Source organism: Thermobia domestica, chromosome 2, assembly GCF_964235325.1.
Source record: "Thermobia domestica chromosome 2, izTheDome1.hap1.1, whole genome shotgun sequence".
NCBI classification, from domain to species: domain Eukaryota; kingdom Metazoa; phylum Arthropoda; class Insecta; order Zygentoma; family Lepismatidae; genus Thermobia; species Thermobia domestica.
The window spans coordinates 89,304,725-89,318,886 of NC_137455.1; the positions used below are offsets into that span (position 1 = coordinate 89,304,725).

The 14,162-nt window shown below is 36.8% G+C and overlaps 1 protein-coding gene across 1 annotated transcript in view; it reads right to left on the bottom strand.

The window, feature by feature from the left end:
• The window catches only part of LOC145674013 (protein DEK-like), a gene marked incomplete in the record, with an annotated part of 42,324 nt that extends 31,586 nt beyond the window's left edge, over positions 1-10,738 (bottom strand). Inside the window, 1 exon segment of the mRNA XM_081743840.1 lies at positions 10,538-10,738. Coding sequence (XP_081599966.1) covers positions 10,538-10,579 — 42 coding nt within the window.
• Between the last annotated feature and the right edge of the window lie 3,424 nt (positions 10,739-14,162).

The window sequence follows — 14,162 nt, forward strand, 5'->3', positions numbered from 1 at the left end:
GACAAATGAAAGGAGAGGGTAGGAAGGAGGAGGGAGGAAGGAGTCGTGTATTCATTTCCATATCGAACAATCCACCACGCAACCTTATAAGCAGAAAGACACCTACGTTTCACTATAGTGGTTATGACGTCACAAAAATATGAAACAAAAATAGTGAGACAGCAGGGAACTCACCGTCCCTCTGACGTCATCCTCCTACCAGTGCATGTACCACATAGAAACCCATTACATTTCATTCAGTGGTCCTTCCAAGTATAAACCAAAATATACAAGTTTTCGTGCATGTATGGGCTTCTACAGCCTAGCATTTAGGGAACCACGGTTCCTCTATTGCATCCCTGATGCGATAGTACTCCAGGTTAAATGTCCCTCCCCCCCCCCCCAAAAAAAATACGTTTAATCTACAGAAGATTGTTCGCCGTATATCCGTCCATTTTCGATTCGGTGCTCCCACCTGGCGTTTCATGCTGGAATTATGGGTTTGCTGGCGGAAGCAGTGTTGTATCTGACCTTGTAAGTGTGTGTTATCAAATGGCGGCGAAAATCAACCGGTATTGCGAGGGTTACGTAATGGACCTTTTCCTTGCAGTTTTCTTACTTACGCATTGTGGAAGTGTCGGGAGAATGGGTTAACACTCGGGGTGACCACTGCGAAAGGTATTGTAGCCAGTTACTCACAACAGGAAACATGCTCCACTTGCGAAACATTTACCCACGAAAACCACCAGAGGAAGGACTGCAAACAAAGTGAAACCCATAGTGCTAAGGGGGATTAGTCAAATAGCGTGCCAAGAAAATCGCCCGACTCAATGTGACATGGGCCACAGATTTCACCTCGCACCATCAACTGTGAACAAAACAATTCGCAAGCGCCTGAGGTTGAAGTGTATACGGAAGGCCCGTGTACACCACCTGCTACCGCGTCACATTGCCAAACGTAAGACGAACTGCAGGTAATTGTCTGAAATGTACCTGGCGGGTTCCAAATGGAAGAAAGTTGTCACAATTGATGAATCATATATCCATTTCACTGCTGGTGGTCACATTCGGGCGATCACATACCGTGACAATGACGGAAAGGGGTGCAGCAACTTTGTTCGTCAGTGTAGGGAAAGTTTCCCTCGTGATTTTATGGTTGTTACGGGATTCGGATATGAGGATAAGTTGCTGATACTCAAGGTGGACAAAAACGAAGGTGAATCCAAAAATCCATTCTGACACCTATCAGAGAGACATGTCACAACTGTAAAGAATGGACACGAACCAGGTGATGGTCCATATGTACAACTTCGCGCCATACTGCCAAAAACATCAGTACGCTTTTATCAGGAAATGGCAGAGGAATTAGGAATTCGTTTGAAGACATTCCTGTCAAAAGCCCAGATGCCAGTCCAATTGAATTTTGCGCATTTGGACTGTTAAAACGACGTCTTCAACATCACCGTTCGCGCACCCTGAATGGCCTATGGAAAGCACGCAGGGAGGAGTGAAAAAACATATACAAACACTGGAGGTTTTCATGGTGTTTCCACTATCCCAACACGAAGTTAGATTGAAGAAAACAAATCAGGATGAAAAATATCCTTGTTTTCAATTTTGAAACGGAAACCAGGTGTGATTCTGATAATTAGAGGTCTGCGCGGATACAAAATATCGCATCCGCATTCGCAGATAATGAGGTAGCAAATATATACAACTTACATATTCTATAATACACGTAGTTTTCTGAATCAAACGAAACAATATATTATATCAGTTTCTTCCAGATCAAATACCAACTACGAAAAATAAAATGCAATATCAACCGTGAAAATACAAATTAGAAATTAATGAACGATGTATGTACTTACCCAAGATCTTCAAATGCAGATATCGGACCAAAATAATGCCACGTAGGTAATATCCCCTCAATCGACTAATTTTAGAGCACGTCACAATTTTTTAAATATCAAAAATGGGTATTTGTTCTAAACACAAAGGCGAAATAGAAACAATCGTTATTAAGAAATAAAAATTAATCACAGGACCGCAAACACATCCACATATCCCGCACTGACACTAGCACCAGTAATTGCACTAAATTTTAAAAATAAGTGACGAAACTAACAACGCAATACAATCCATGCTATCACGACCAAGCTCCTTCGTGGCTAAGAGGTTAGCGTACTCGCCTTTGGCGTGGGAGACCCAGGTTCAATTCCCGGCGGGAGCTCATGTGGTTCGGATTTCACGTTAATCAGTAGGTCCACGTCTCATATAGCCTCGCTGCCGAACGAGACGTTAAACTCAAAATCACCTCAAGCTTTTACGACTACACTTTTACTGAAAATACCTTCGATACAAATAGGAAGTCTATACCGTTAATTTCGGGAAGAGGCAATACAGGAAATTTAAAATTTATTGCTTTTCTTTGCAGCCCCCACTCATTGTTGGACACATTTAGGGTAGGAGAAACAACGGATTGGTTTGTTCTTTCTTTCTTTACCAGAGGCCCAGAACATACATACATATACACACACACACAAGAAGAAAGAGAAACAATTGCTGTTATAAAACTCCAATCCCTCGAAATGTTCATTGAGGTCTGTGGTACCTCTCCGAAGAGAGAAATCTGTGGGGTCGCAAATGTGCATTCAATAACTGCTGTACTTCAAAGGAAACTTTTTTTTTTTTTTTAAATATATATTACGAGGGAGAGAGAAGATGAGCGTATGATGTGATTTGTTTACTATTTCGGTGACCTACGCGCTTCTCCAGTTTGTCACAAAAGGCAAAGATAATTCTTAAATATGCGTGTTTTAAATTAGGGTTTTGGTTCGTGACCTCTCAGGCTAGAAAAACTTTTATTTGAAGACATTTCTTCCTCTTCAAGACGAATGGTCTGAAAATTTTCAGCTTTATCAGAGGGGCTTGGGCGGCAATTATTTTTCTTTTTTCACAGCAAATAGCGGTACTTGAGGAGTAGCGATGGGGCCTGTCCTTTCTTTCTGTTTAGGTCAGAGATGTCATTCACCTACAAAACGGCTGCTAAAAATATTGAAAACAGCAATAAAAGGACAACTCTCTCGTGTCATTTTTTTGTCCTTTAGCTTTTACTGAGTCACAAGCTTCAAATACACTCGTATTTTGATTTTAGTATTTTTCAACTGGTTTTAAAACTTTTAATTCAAAACGAACGTTTCTAGTGCTCTTTCCACCATTATCAGAAAATTCACAGTATTTTTTTTTAGGTAAAAAAAATGTAGGAAAGATTATCCGCTACCCGCACAGAAAAGATATATATCCGCAAATACCCATTTTGATGCAGATATCCGCATCCGCGCAGACCTCTACTGATAATATTGTGCCTAAACAGTATACCGGCTGCTGTTTTACACGTGTCTACGGCGAGAAGTGGTTCGCTGGTATAAGACTTACGTTAACAGGTCAGAAGGAAATGCTCAGGTTAACTTCACGCACCCGCCTGGTCCAAGTACTTCATTCTACGGCTTTCAACTCGAGACGGTGTGCCGGATTCCAATCTCTCATATTCTTACAATTTTGGAGACGACATCAACAACTAGCTTCGCCACACACATCTTTGACAGCAGATTTAAGTGTGTGACACACTGGAACCTTCATTGGAAAAGCATCTCTTACTACAACACATTTTACGAGCCGTAGGATTTGAAACTGTTTCTAAAGGTACTCATATAAGAACTTATTAACTCAGTAAATACACATATATACATATAAGCCTACAGTAGTGATCCATTGCATATTAAAAAGTAATTTATTTATTTGTAATAATTTGTCTTTATGATCAGTAAGGTGTAGAAATAGTGTGTCACGTACCGAATTACACAAATATCTAAAATAGTAACCGTCGTAGGAAGACTGAATTAATGCAGATATACCCTTAAGGTGGCAACACTGTTCACCTCATTGTCTATATGCACATATTACTGAGCACCTCACAAATCTATTTTAGCAGAGATGTTACTTTGCACTGAACATAGAAAACTTATTTTTCAAAATAAACAAGTGGTTGACTTCAGCGACTCCTTGCGTTTATTTATTATTTACTAGCAGCTAGCAGAATAAGTTTCATTTTGGACATAAAGGGCTGAATTTGGATTTAAACGTCATCGGAAGTGCCACTGTTCATCTCAGCGACCTCAAAAACTATGGATTCGAACATTGGTCATTCTCCATCATTTATATATATCTATCTATCTATCTATCTATCTATCTATCTATCTATCTATCTATCTATATATATATATATATATATATATACACACATCCCGCTTCCCCTAAGCTACACCGTCAAACTGAAATGATAAAAACTATCCCAGGTCCGAAACTCATCTATGTTGAAAATTTGATCGAGATCGGTCGAGTGGCTCAAAAGATATCAAGACACAAACATAGTCACTTTCATCTTTATATATAGATTTGTAAGAAGCAAGAGTTCGGTTACATTGCATTTGTGTACTTGCGCCCCCTCTTGCCCTGATTTGGGTGCAATCTTTGGAATACTTCGCCCCCACACCACAGCTCAATCATATCGTTTCATAAAATTATAACATTTATTAATAATACCAACATGTACCCAAAATCCCACTGCTTTTCATAACTCTTTAGAGCAGAGCTTTACGTTTAGCTGAAGACAAAAAAATTACCACCAAAACATGCGTACCTTTCATGAGAAATCTTGTTTAGTGTTGCAGTGTGTTCGCTCCATAAATGTAATTATAACATTCGTTATTATTTCATTTTTTAACAAAGACAGGAGTTGGCTATCTTGATGAATTTTTTTTTCCTGAAATCTACAAACCTTGGTGCTTCTGAGAATTTTTTTACGCAGCTATGTTTGTTAGATCTTGCGCCATAACATGTTCAATTTAGAGTGCAGACTCAAAGCAGTATCTCGAAAGCTGTACTGTGTGCATGTGCTGTTTCCCCAAACTTTGATCGCCTCTAACTCCTATGATATTATTTTTTGATTATTTGATGTGTATTAAAAATTTTTGTATACCATCGTAAAAATAAGTTTAAGCAATGTTTCCTGGAAAACAGGCGATTTTCACTTTTCAGAAAGCAAAGACTAGAAAGATACTGAAAGTGAAAAACAGAAACAGAGTCAAAGTATATAATAATAATAAATAAAAAATCTGGGAAAGACTCAACAAGAATATATAAACGGGATACAAGGTAAACAAAGGTGTGAAAACTGACTAGAGACTCGTTCAGATTGAGCTTGTTCTCAAGGGACTCATATTAGTTAAATCACTAGCCAAGAAAGATGGTGGAAAAGGTTGTTTCCCATTATTCATTAGTTCTGCAAGTTAAAACCTTTAATTTTGTTATAAAAAGAAACCAACAGACAAGAAGTTCATGTGCAAGGATGTCTCCATCCGTGCAGGTTGCTGTAATCATATTCAGTATGTTAACGTTCTAGTGTTTCATGTAAGCCTGTATAGAAGAAACTAGAAAGATGTATGTAACTCTCTTCTTTTATTTCTAACGAGAGATATAAGCTATTCAAGTTATTTGACAGTTATCTTTCATCACTACCCTAAATATCTTTCTGTTAATTTAAGTTTCGAAACATATTTGGTCTAAGGAGGAAAAAAAACACAAGTTATGATCCTTGTACTCCTAACAAATGACAGAAGTTCCATGAAAATCTGAGATTGTGGGATTTAAAAAAAGCTGGATGATTTTACGTGGAATGACTTTATAGTGTTCAGGAGCCGAAAGCTTGGGGGGAACAACTAGTGTTATGTAACATTATTCTCATTTGCAATTCTAGAAAAAACTACGACTACGCCCTAGCTTGTTGCTCGGAGCTGAGTGTTTTTCCCATTCGCTAATACGTAAAATATAACTGCGGGCGTCATTTCATCTTTATACCCTTTACGTTCAAAAGAAAGAAATTTTTGTTGGACAATCTTTGACAGTTCCGGAATGGCTTATTGAGCTAGAAAGGAATTGATTTAGATCTCAAGTCAATCGGTGGAAAGAATTCTAATAGACTTGAATTACACAACATAAGAAGATACGAAATCTTCACTAAAAGCACGGCAATACCTTCCTAAAAACTTCCACCTAATTCCCTTCCTTACTCTGTTCGCAACTACCATTGCATGAGAGCATGAAGTTTGCAATCGGGGCTCAGGTTCACTATCCTCAATGGGACTCGCTCACTAATCTCAAGGTAGGTAGGAATGGTATTCTGCATATAATGACCATTCAAGTCCATCACGTATATATAAGAGGATAACCTCCCTGGGCGATCACACTATATGGAGAAGCGGGGAAGAAAAGAAAAGGCTTGGCACCGTTAATGTTAGATATCACAACATTTCCTTCATGTGAGTAAGGAAAAACCTCACTCAAAGAAGACTAGCCTGAAAAGGCTTTCACACCTTTCCAACAATCAGGATCATTAATTTCAATGACGATCCCGTTAGATCAACTGAGATTTGGCTTGCTGTCATCAATAAGATTCACATTCAATAGCCTCAGTGGACCTTGCGCTTACTTGGACTCCGGTTCCAGCTCTCCACCCACTTACAGGACTCGCTTCCATCCACTGAACTCTGGGCCGACACACGTCACTTACATACCAATAATCTATCCTGACGTTCGTGGATGCAACGGTACTGGTAGTTAAGAACAAATACTCACTACATTACACAATATTAAAAAGAAATAAACCTATTTTCCGAAAGGATCACTACACAAAATGTCCTGGTCAAGTTGAGGTATATAGGCTTTCCAATGCTAACGATAAAATGAAATAAAATAAAATAAAATAAAATAAATAAATAAATAAATAAATAAATAAATAAATAAAAAAACACGAAAAAATATAGCAGGTTTCGTGAAGCTGTGAGAAAGAAGAAACATTTCAATTGTTTCCTGGAACATTTTGAAGGAAAATTTTTGCATTTGAAACATTTTAAAAGGACAAGGAACAAAGAAGCTTATAGAACAATATTTCTACCTATTGAAAGGAACATTTCAACTATCCAATAGGTAGAACAATAAAAAAAATCATGTGGAAATTTATGCTAATGCTGTCCTTTAAAGTTTTCAAAACCTTTACACTCCCGTGTGCAAGATGGGATAGATCACTTCCTAAAATATGAGTTTGTTCACTGAGAAACCACGTCCCACATAAGCCCTATCAAGAAATACTAACAGCACTTTAGACATCATTGGATATTTAATTGTTTCACATGAATTTCTTATATCACATACTCTTGCCCACTCTTAATCCACGGGCAAGCATCTGACATCACCACACTCAGTTTTATCCACAAACCAAGAATCTCTGATAAGCGGTTCCACTACAATCTGCAGATATATGCTTCATTTCTTTTGCTAAATTCCGAGCAAGGGATAAACAATTAATCTCCTCTGTCAATAGTGGATGCAGACACTTCATAAGCAGTGGAAGTAGCAATGCCACAAAAATATAGATGGTTTCGTTAAAATGTAAGAAATATAGGAGAGTATAGAAAGAGACGCAAATATATAGGAAAAATAGGAGCATTGGAAAGCCTGAATATACCACCTCAAATAATTGTTCAAAAATTATAATTCTTTCATTAACTTTCTCTTTCTTGTCCTCCAAAATATTCGCGTTTGGCGACAAGGCATTAGTGCTGTATCGCCAGATCAATTTGAAAACAGAAAAAAAAAAGTACCAAAATGAACTTCACTTGGTTATATTTAGCTGGAGTAGATTAAGTTACGTCAGATTACGTTACATTAGTTCAGGGGCATAAAAACTACAGTACAAAAATAACAAACCAACCAGTGCAAGGTGGTCACTAAGGACGAATGCTAACCGGGTCAGGGCGGGGTCGAAGCTGATGGGGCCCGCGCGATACCGGAGCAGGAGCGCCAACGACGGTGGGTGTACGCTTAAGCGAGGATAGTAAAAACATGCGGATTTTGGCAATCATACACATTCAAGTAGCACTTGTCATGGTTTCATACTGGTAACACTTCACTTGTAAACATACTATGCAACTTATGTACACTGTGCAGAAATATACTGCCGTTGAGTTAGAAGTCACTTTCAAAACTGAGGCTTGTAAACTTCAGCAATTTCAAGAAGAAAATTGTGTGAAACAGTTTCTTTACTGTCGCCTGTCACAACGTTGTCACACAAGCGCCATTTTTACACTGCCCTTCGCGCTACTTTATCAAAAGTGTACCTCTCCGCGAAATAGTTCATCCGCCTCCACATCCAGTGACGCTTACATCAAATATTCTACTCTTTTCAATATTTCCCTTACCTGACTAACTTATTCTCTCTCACAAACTTAAATAAATCCTCCAATTGAACCGGTAAATTTCCTAAAATTTTGCTCGCAATACAGCACCTAATACGGCAACAATACCGTACCACAATTAGTATAAATGAAATTTGGGGGGGGGGGGGGTAGCCACGAAAATTGTTGCAAAAACCTGCAATTCTGCTTGTGCCTGGTGGTCACTAAAAAAGCATGAATGTTATCTAACCCACTCAGGTCAGGGCGAAAATGAAGGGCACGCGCAGCATGCAGGTTTGTCAGTGATGGTGGGTATGTGCTAAAGCAAAAGGTGACAACGCGTCGGTTTTCGCAATGATACAAGTTTATAGTACTTGTAATCGGTTCACATTCGTAACGCTAAACTTGTAAACATAAAACTACTTGTGTATACTATTCAGAAATATTCCACCAGCGGAAAATAATATCTGATACAGTTATCTTTCATATGCACTTACTTTTTCTAATTGTTGTGAAGGATTTTACACCAGTAACTCTACACTTGTAAACATAATACAGCTGTATTACTTACTATTTACGCTGCCGTCTGCAGAAATTTGTTCCTTATTAACATGTCTTTCCATGCGGAATATTGAATGGGTTAAATTCCAAAGTTGGGCGTCCGTTTACAGTAAAATTTTTAAAATTTACAGGAAAGATATGGATAATTTGATCGTTTGTGTGCTTGATAATATAAACGAGTCTCGAAAAATCTGTTTATTTGTTATATATAAGCGGTTATAAACATGGGACTATACGGCGAGCGGAGGGAACTACTTGGCGCAAGATAACCGAACAGTTGTATTGTGGGAAAGAAATTAGCATTTATATTATCAACATGGCGAATGTACAAGGGCAATGAACTAACAGTTTTAACATTTGTGAAGCAATACGTTGATAACAAGCAAAATCTTTTAAAAGTTTGGGAAGAGCACGGATTAATGAACCTGATAACAAATTGCAGAAAGTGTGGAAAGGAGATAACAGCGAAAAAACGTGGCGAAAGCGGACGCCCAACTTCGGAATAAATGCCTATTGAATTTACCTGTAAATTTTGCAAAATGTCGTTTATGCAAACTTGACTAGTACCCAAAATGTAACTTTCTCCTCTAAAGATAGCTACGAACTTCATCTCATTGTTCATCAATAATAAACTCTATCCTTACATCCATTAGACATTACACGAATATTGAGCATCCGGATTTTGCGCCTAATTTTTATCTACCAATGAATAATCATACTCAACTTTTAAGTCTCCGAGATAAGACTGGGTCGTATGGTTTCAAGACAAAAATGCTTTCTTCCATAAGAAAAAACTCACCTATGCTACAAGGTTAAGGTTAAGTACCGTGCCGCCCATTCGGTTATAGTTAAGGAGCCGTACTTCCCATTTAGGGAAGGACGAGAAACGCCATACTTTCAGGAATTATTCAATGATTATCTAGGATGTTAAAAAGTAGGTAATAGACTGAGTTCTTGCCCTTGTACTTAGGGTGTTTAGGTAGTGCAACAGTAAAATGTATCCTCGTGCACGGGATATGAGAAATAGCTGTTCTTAACTATTACCTCTTTTTTCAGTTTTCCAAGTGGAGCAGCGATACGGCACAAATGCCCATAACTGTATAAGCACATCGAAGATCGTAACAGCGTACATTTTCGAGTGCTCTATATGTATTTACTTCCCTCAACTTTTACAAAGGAACATGTAAACAGATTTCATTCAACTAATTTCTAGTAACTAATCAGTTAATCGTTCCTCAAAACATCCGTAACAACTAGTTTTATCGAAAGTTTCTTCGTAATACTGTGTTAGTTTATACAATTCCGTACTTCTTACAGTGAAACAACAAAATCTCCCATTCGCCGCTAAATACGAAGCAACGGGAAGCAGCCCGGTGCCCGCCTTTTCTAGCACGCATTCGCAGTACATACAACGTTTGGGATATAACTAAATAACTTATCATTTAAAATTTATAAAACCCAAACTAATTAATGGAAATTTATATTACAATATCTATGTTTTTAAACATATTTAAACAGTTTTGCGATTTCCAACCATAAATGCTCTCATCATAGAACGCCATCTTGGAATAGACAAACGTAACGTGGATAGGCCTACAAACGGCGTGGATACACCTTGCACATATGAACATACGTAATGAAGATTAAAGATCATAATGATTTTCCATAATGATTCACATCAAGTGCTATATAAGGTACCATACCTCTTTCTCCTCGACTTTCGTATTATCTTCGCTGTCCGACATCTTCAAGCTTGCACTTCTCCTTTGCAATATGGCGGGCTACTCCTAGTGCACACGAAGCCACCAATGAGATCAAAGAACTTAATTTCCCGCTTTTATTTTTCATTGGTGTTACGCAGCGTACCTTGGCATTGCGAAAGTGTTATGTTTATCTGTATATGTTATTATCTTAAATTATTATGCGTAAATTTGTTGATAAAAATTAATTTACAATGTAAATATTAAATGCATGTTTATTCGGAAGCTACTTATGCTTGGGGTAACTGTCCAATGAATCATTAATGTCAAAATATTTAGACAAGTTATCAATTATCCCTGAAATCAAGTTGGAAATGTTTTCATTTTACCAACATTGATAAAAATAGAACGAAAAAGTCTGTAATACTTTATCTTCGTTGGTTAAGACATAGAATAAGAATCTTGATATATTTAGAGCTAACTTTTAAGAAGGTTACTTTATAAATCCTATTATAATAATTAGCGTAAATTAGTTCTAAAATCCCAACGCTGAAATGCTCCAAAGTGTGATTCACATGAGCGAGCGAAACTGCCTCACTATAACGAGATTTGATAGTAACGGTATAAATCAGTCGTGATTTGGGTTGCTAACAGAGTGCTACTTTACAAGCAGGGTAGTAAACAATGTTAATAAGCCGGTAGAGACCAGACTCCATAAGAGCCGAATATGTGGACAGAATTTTAATTTTTACTTGAATCTTTAAAATATCGAAGTATTATTTACTTTCACCCACAAATCACTTGGTAGTGATTACGATAGGTTAGGTTAGGTTTGGCCACCAATAATCGTCTTAAGAGCTCTCTTTAAGTCTTAGTACCGGCTCCGGAACTGTCTATGGATTTGGGAAAGATACTAAATGCCATCCAAATATCGATATCAAGACATGCACAGCCTTATGCAGAGTCGTTTTGATAAATGATTAGCGACATGCTAAACGCCCGACTTCTGCAGGAAGCATATGTAAGTCGAACGCTTTAGTATGGCATTAATCACACGTCAGAAGGACTGTGCATATGGCCCCCAAGGATTATTAACTTAATTTTCATTCCTGATATCTAACTTTTTAAGGTTTGAAGTACAATTATTATTATTTGTGATAATTGTATTTTAATAAGTATGACTTGTTTTAACGGTTTTTAGTAGCCTACATTAAAGGTCATGGAAGTACAATAAGATTTAAAATACTAAGTTTAGTTTCTAATTTCTCTCGCTGTGTGTTTATTATTCTCATTAGTGAATTTAGAATGCTACTTTTTATGTGTCAACATTGTTTATCTATATGCCTAAACAGCACGCAATTTGGGAGGAGGTGGCATAATTTTATTTTTCAGAGTTGGCAATCTTAGTCACAAGCTTCGCAATATTCTCGAGAAATTCTATCACTCTAGACCTAGTTTCATATAGTTACAACCACATATAATCTAATATATTCCATGACTTTATTTATTTTTGTCTTTTCTGTTTTGGGGTTAAGTTTAGAGTTATAAAAAAATAGGAAAATTTACAGGAGAAATTAGGTAAGAAATAATGATTTGGGTTTCTTATGTGATATTTAGATGTGTAAGTTTGGCAGTAAATATATATTTAATATGAGAAAAGTTATGTAGAAGTGGGTACTAGTTGCAACACACGGAAGGTTTCGGTGATTCAGCAGCATGGTAGCCGTATAGGACGGTGAATGGGTGCGTTGAATAAGATATTTCCGCATTGCATTTTATAGAATTATATAAGAATAACGTAGAGACTCTATTATTTTTTTATGAGAACCGCGTATTACTAAATTTAATTGATAATTAAAGTTTCTATGAGAACAGGGTCTACTCACTGTTCTAGTCTGATTTAAATCTTACCACCTAACCTAACCTAACTTAAAGTAACCAACCTAACCTAAACTAATCTAACCTAACCTAACAATGTTTAATGTTTTAATTGCTTTATTGTAGGTTTGAAACTATAGGGGTAACTCTAAACTTAAGCCCTGATTTCTTTCGTAAACACAAATCTTGAAATGTACTGCTATCTGGGGGGAAAAATGAAGAATCGAAGTTACATATTGAGCATTCCGAGTTATGATCTTAGGATAAAGAAAACTAGGGCAAATGCAAATACACAAAGGTTTATGAAATTCACATTCAAAGATTATATTTGGGATAATATCGAAAGTCGCTTCATGCACAAAACGCATTTTACGGCGAAAAAAGCGTTCGAACACGCTTATCTAGAGTTGTCATAGCCCAGGGACGTTGTGTTCATACATTGAGTAAGAATCTTTTTACGTACAACTAAACGAAACGAGTTAAAGAATTTAATTTCAAAATATAAAGTATGGGAAGTAAATTAGGTTGATTGAACTCCATTTGGAAATTTACTAGAAAGGGCTCAACAACATGACTGTTCCATTTCCTACTCTACGCCAGTGATGCCAACCCGAAACAATATCAAATCCAATGTCGAGAGGCAAAAAATCATATTTTACGTCCGAATTTCCCACGTTATACTAACTAAAAGTATACTATAACATTAAAAATAAAATTTCTCTGTCTTAGTCACTTTTTACAATGTCTAAATGACTAAACCGTAAATTTCGATCTTCTCGAAAAGTCCCATATATGCTGATGCTTATCTTTTTCCGAGAAAATAAGGTAAAAAAAAAAACACACGATATGGGATTTTTTCCACACGTTGGCATCACTGCTCTACGCGAAGACAAGCAATGCTTTCCAAATTACACTTCACGCACGAAGATATGGACTACTTTCCGTAATGGTTTGCGTCAATTCGATGCAAAACCTGCGATTTAGTTTGCAATAAGCTTAGCAGTAATAATTGATTATTGCATGTTATGCATTGCGTTATGCGTTACAATGTTTGCGAAGACTGGTAGGATTAAGGCCTAGCAATAACCTTGTATATTTCATAACTGCGGAAAGGTGACAAATCAAAGAAAAATCTGTTTGTACACATCATATGCCTTATACAATCGTTTTGACGTATAATTAGCGTCATACTAAAGGCCTGATTACTGCAGGAAACAAAAATCATTCAAACTTCAGTATTGCACTAATCACGGCTCAGAATGATCTGCATAAGGACCCATGAGTTTTCTTTCCTTTTCATTATATAGTAATGTTTTTAAATATTTCATTTTAAAAGTAAGAGGCTATATATGTAATCAATTTAGTGATTCTGAGGGAGACTTAACAATAATAATTTGATATATATACAGAAATATTCTATCATCTTTCCAACCGACCTGGATATGTTAGTGACCGAGTTTGGTCATCTACTTTTCAAAACAACTATTGTTTTAATAATTGCAAGATAAATTAAAAGTAGTTCTAGGTTCTTCACATGCATTTACTACCAGATTTTTTCTAACCTAACAATTGCAGAAACATTAAGACAATGATTTTTTTTTACAGCAATATAAATATTCATACAATGAGTTCAATAAGACGGCACTGCCATCTGTCGGCAGGAAATAAAAACTCCTCCCGCCATCTCTCGCTGTCAAAATGAACTACGTTCTTGAGTTTTAAAAAAATTCTGAAAGATAAATAATCAATG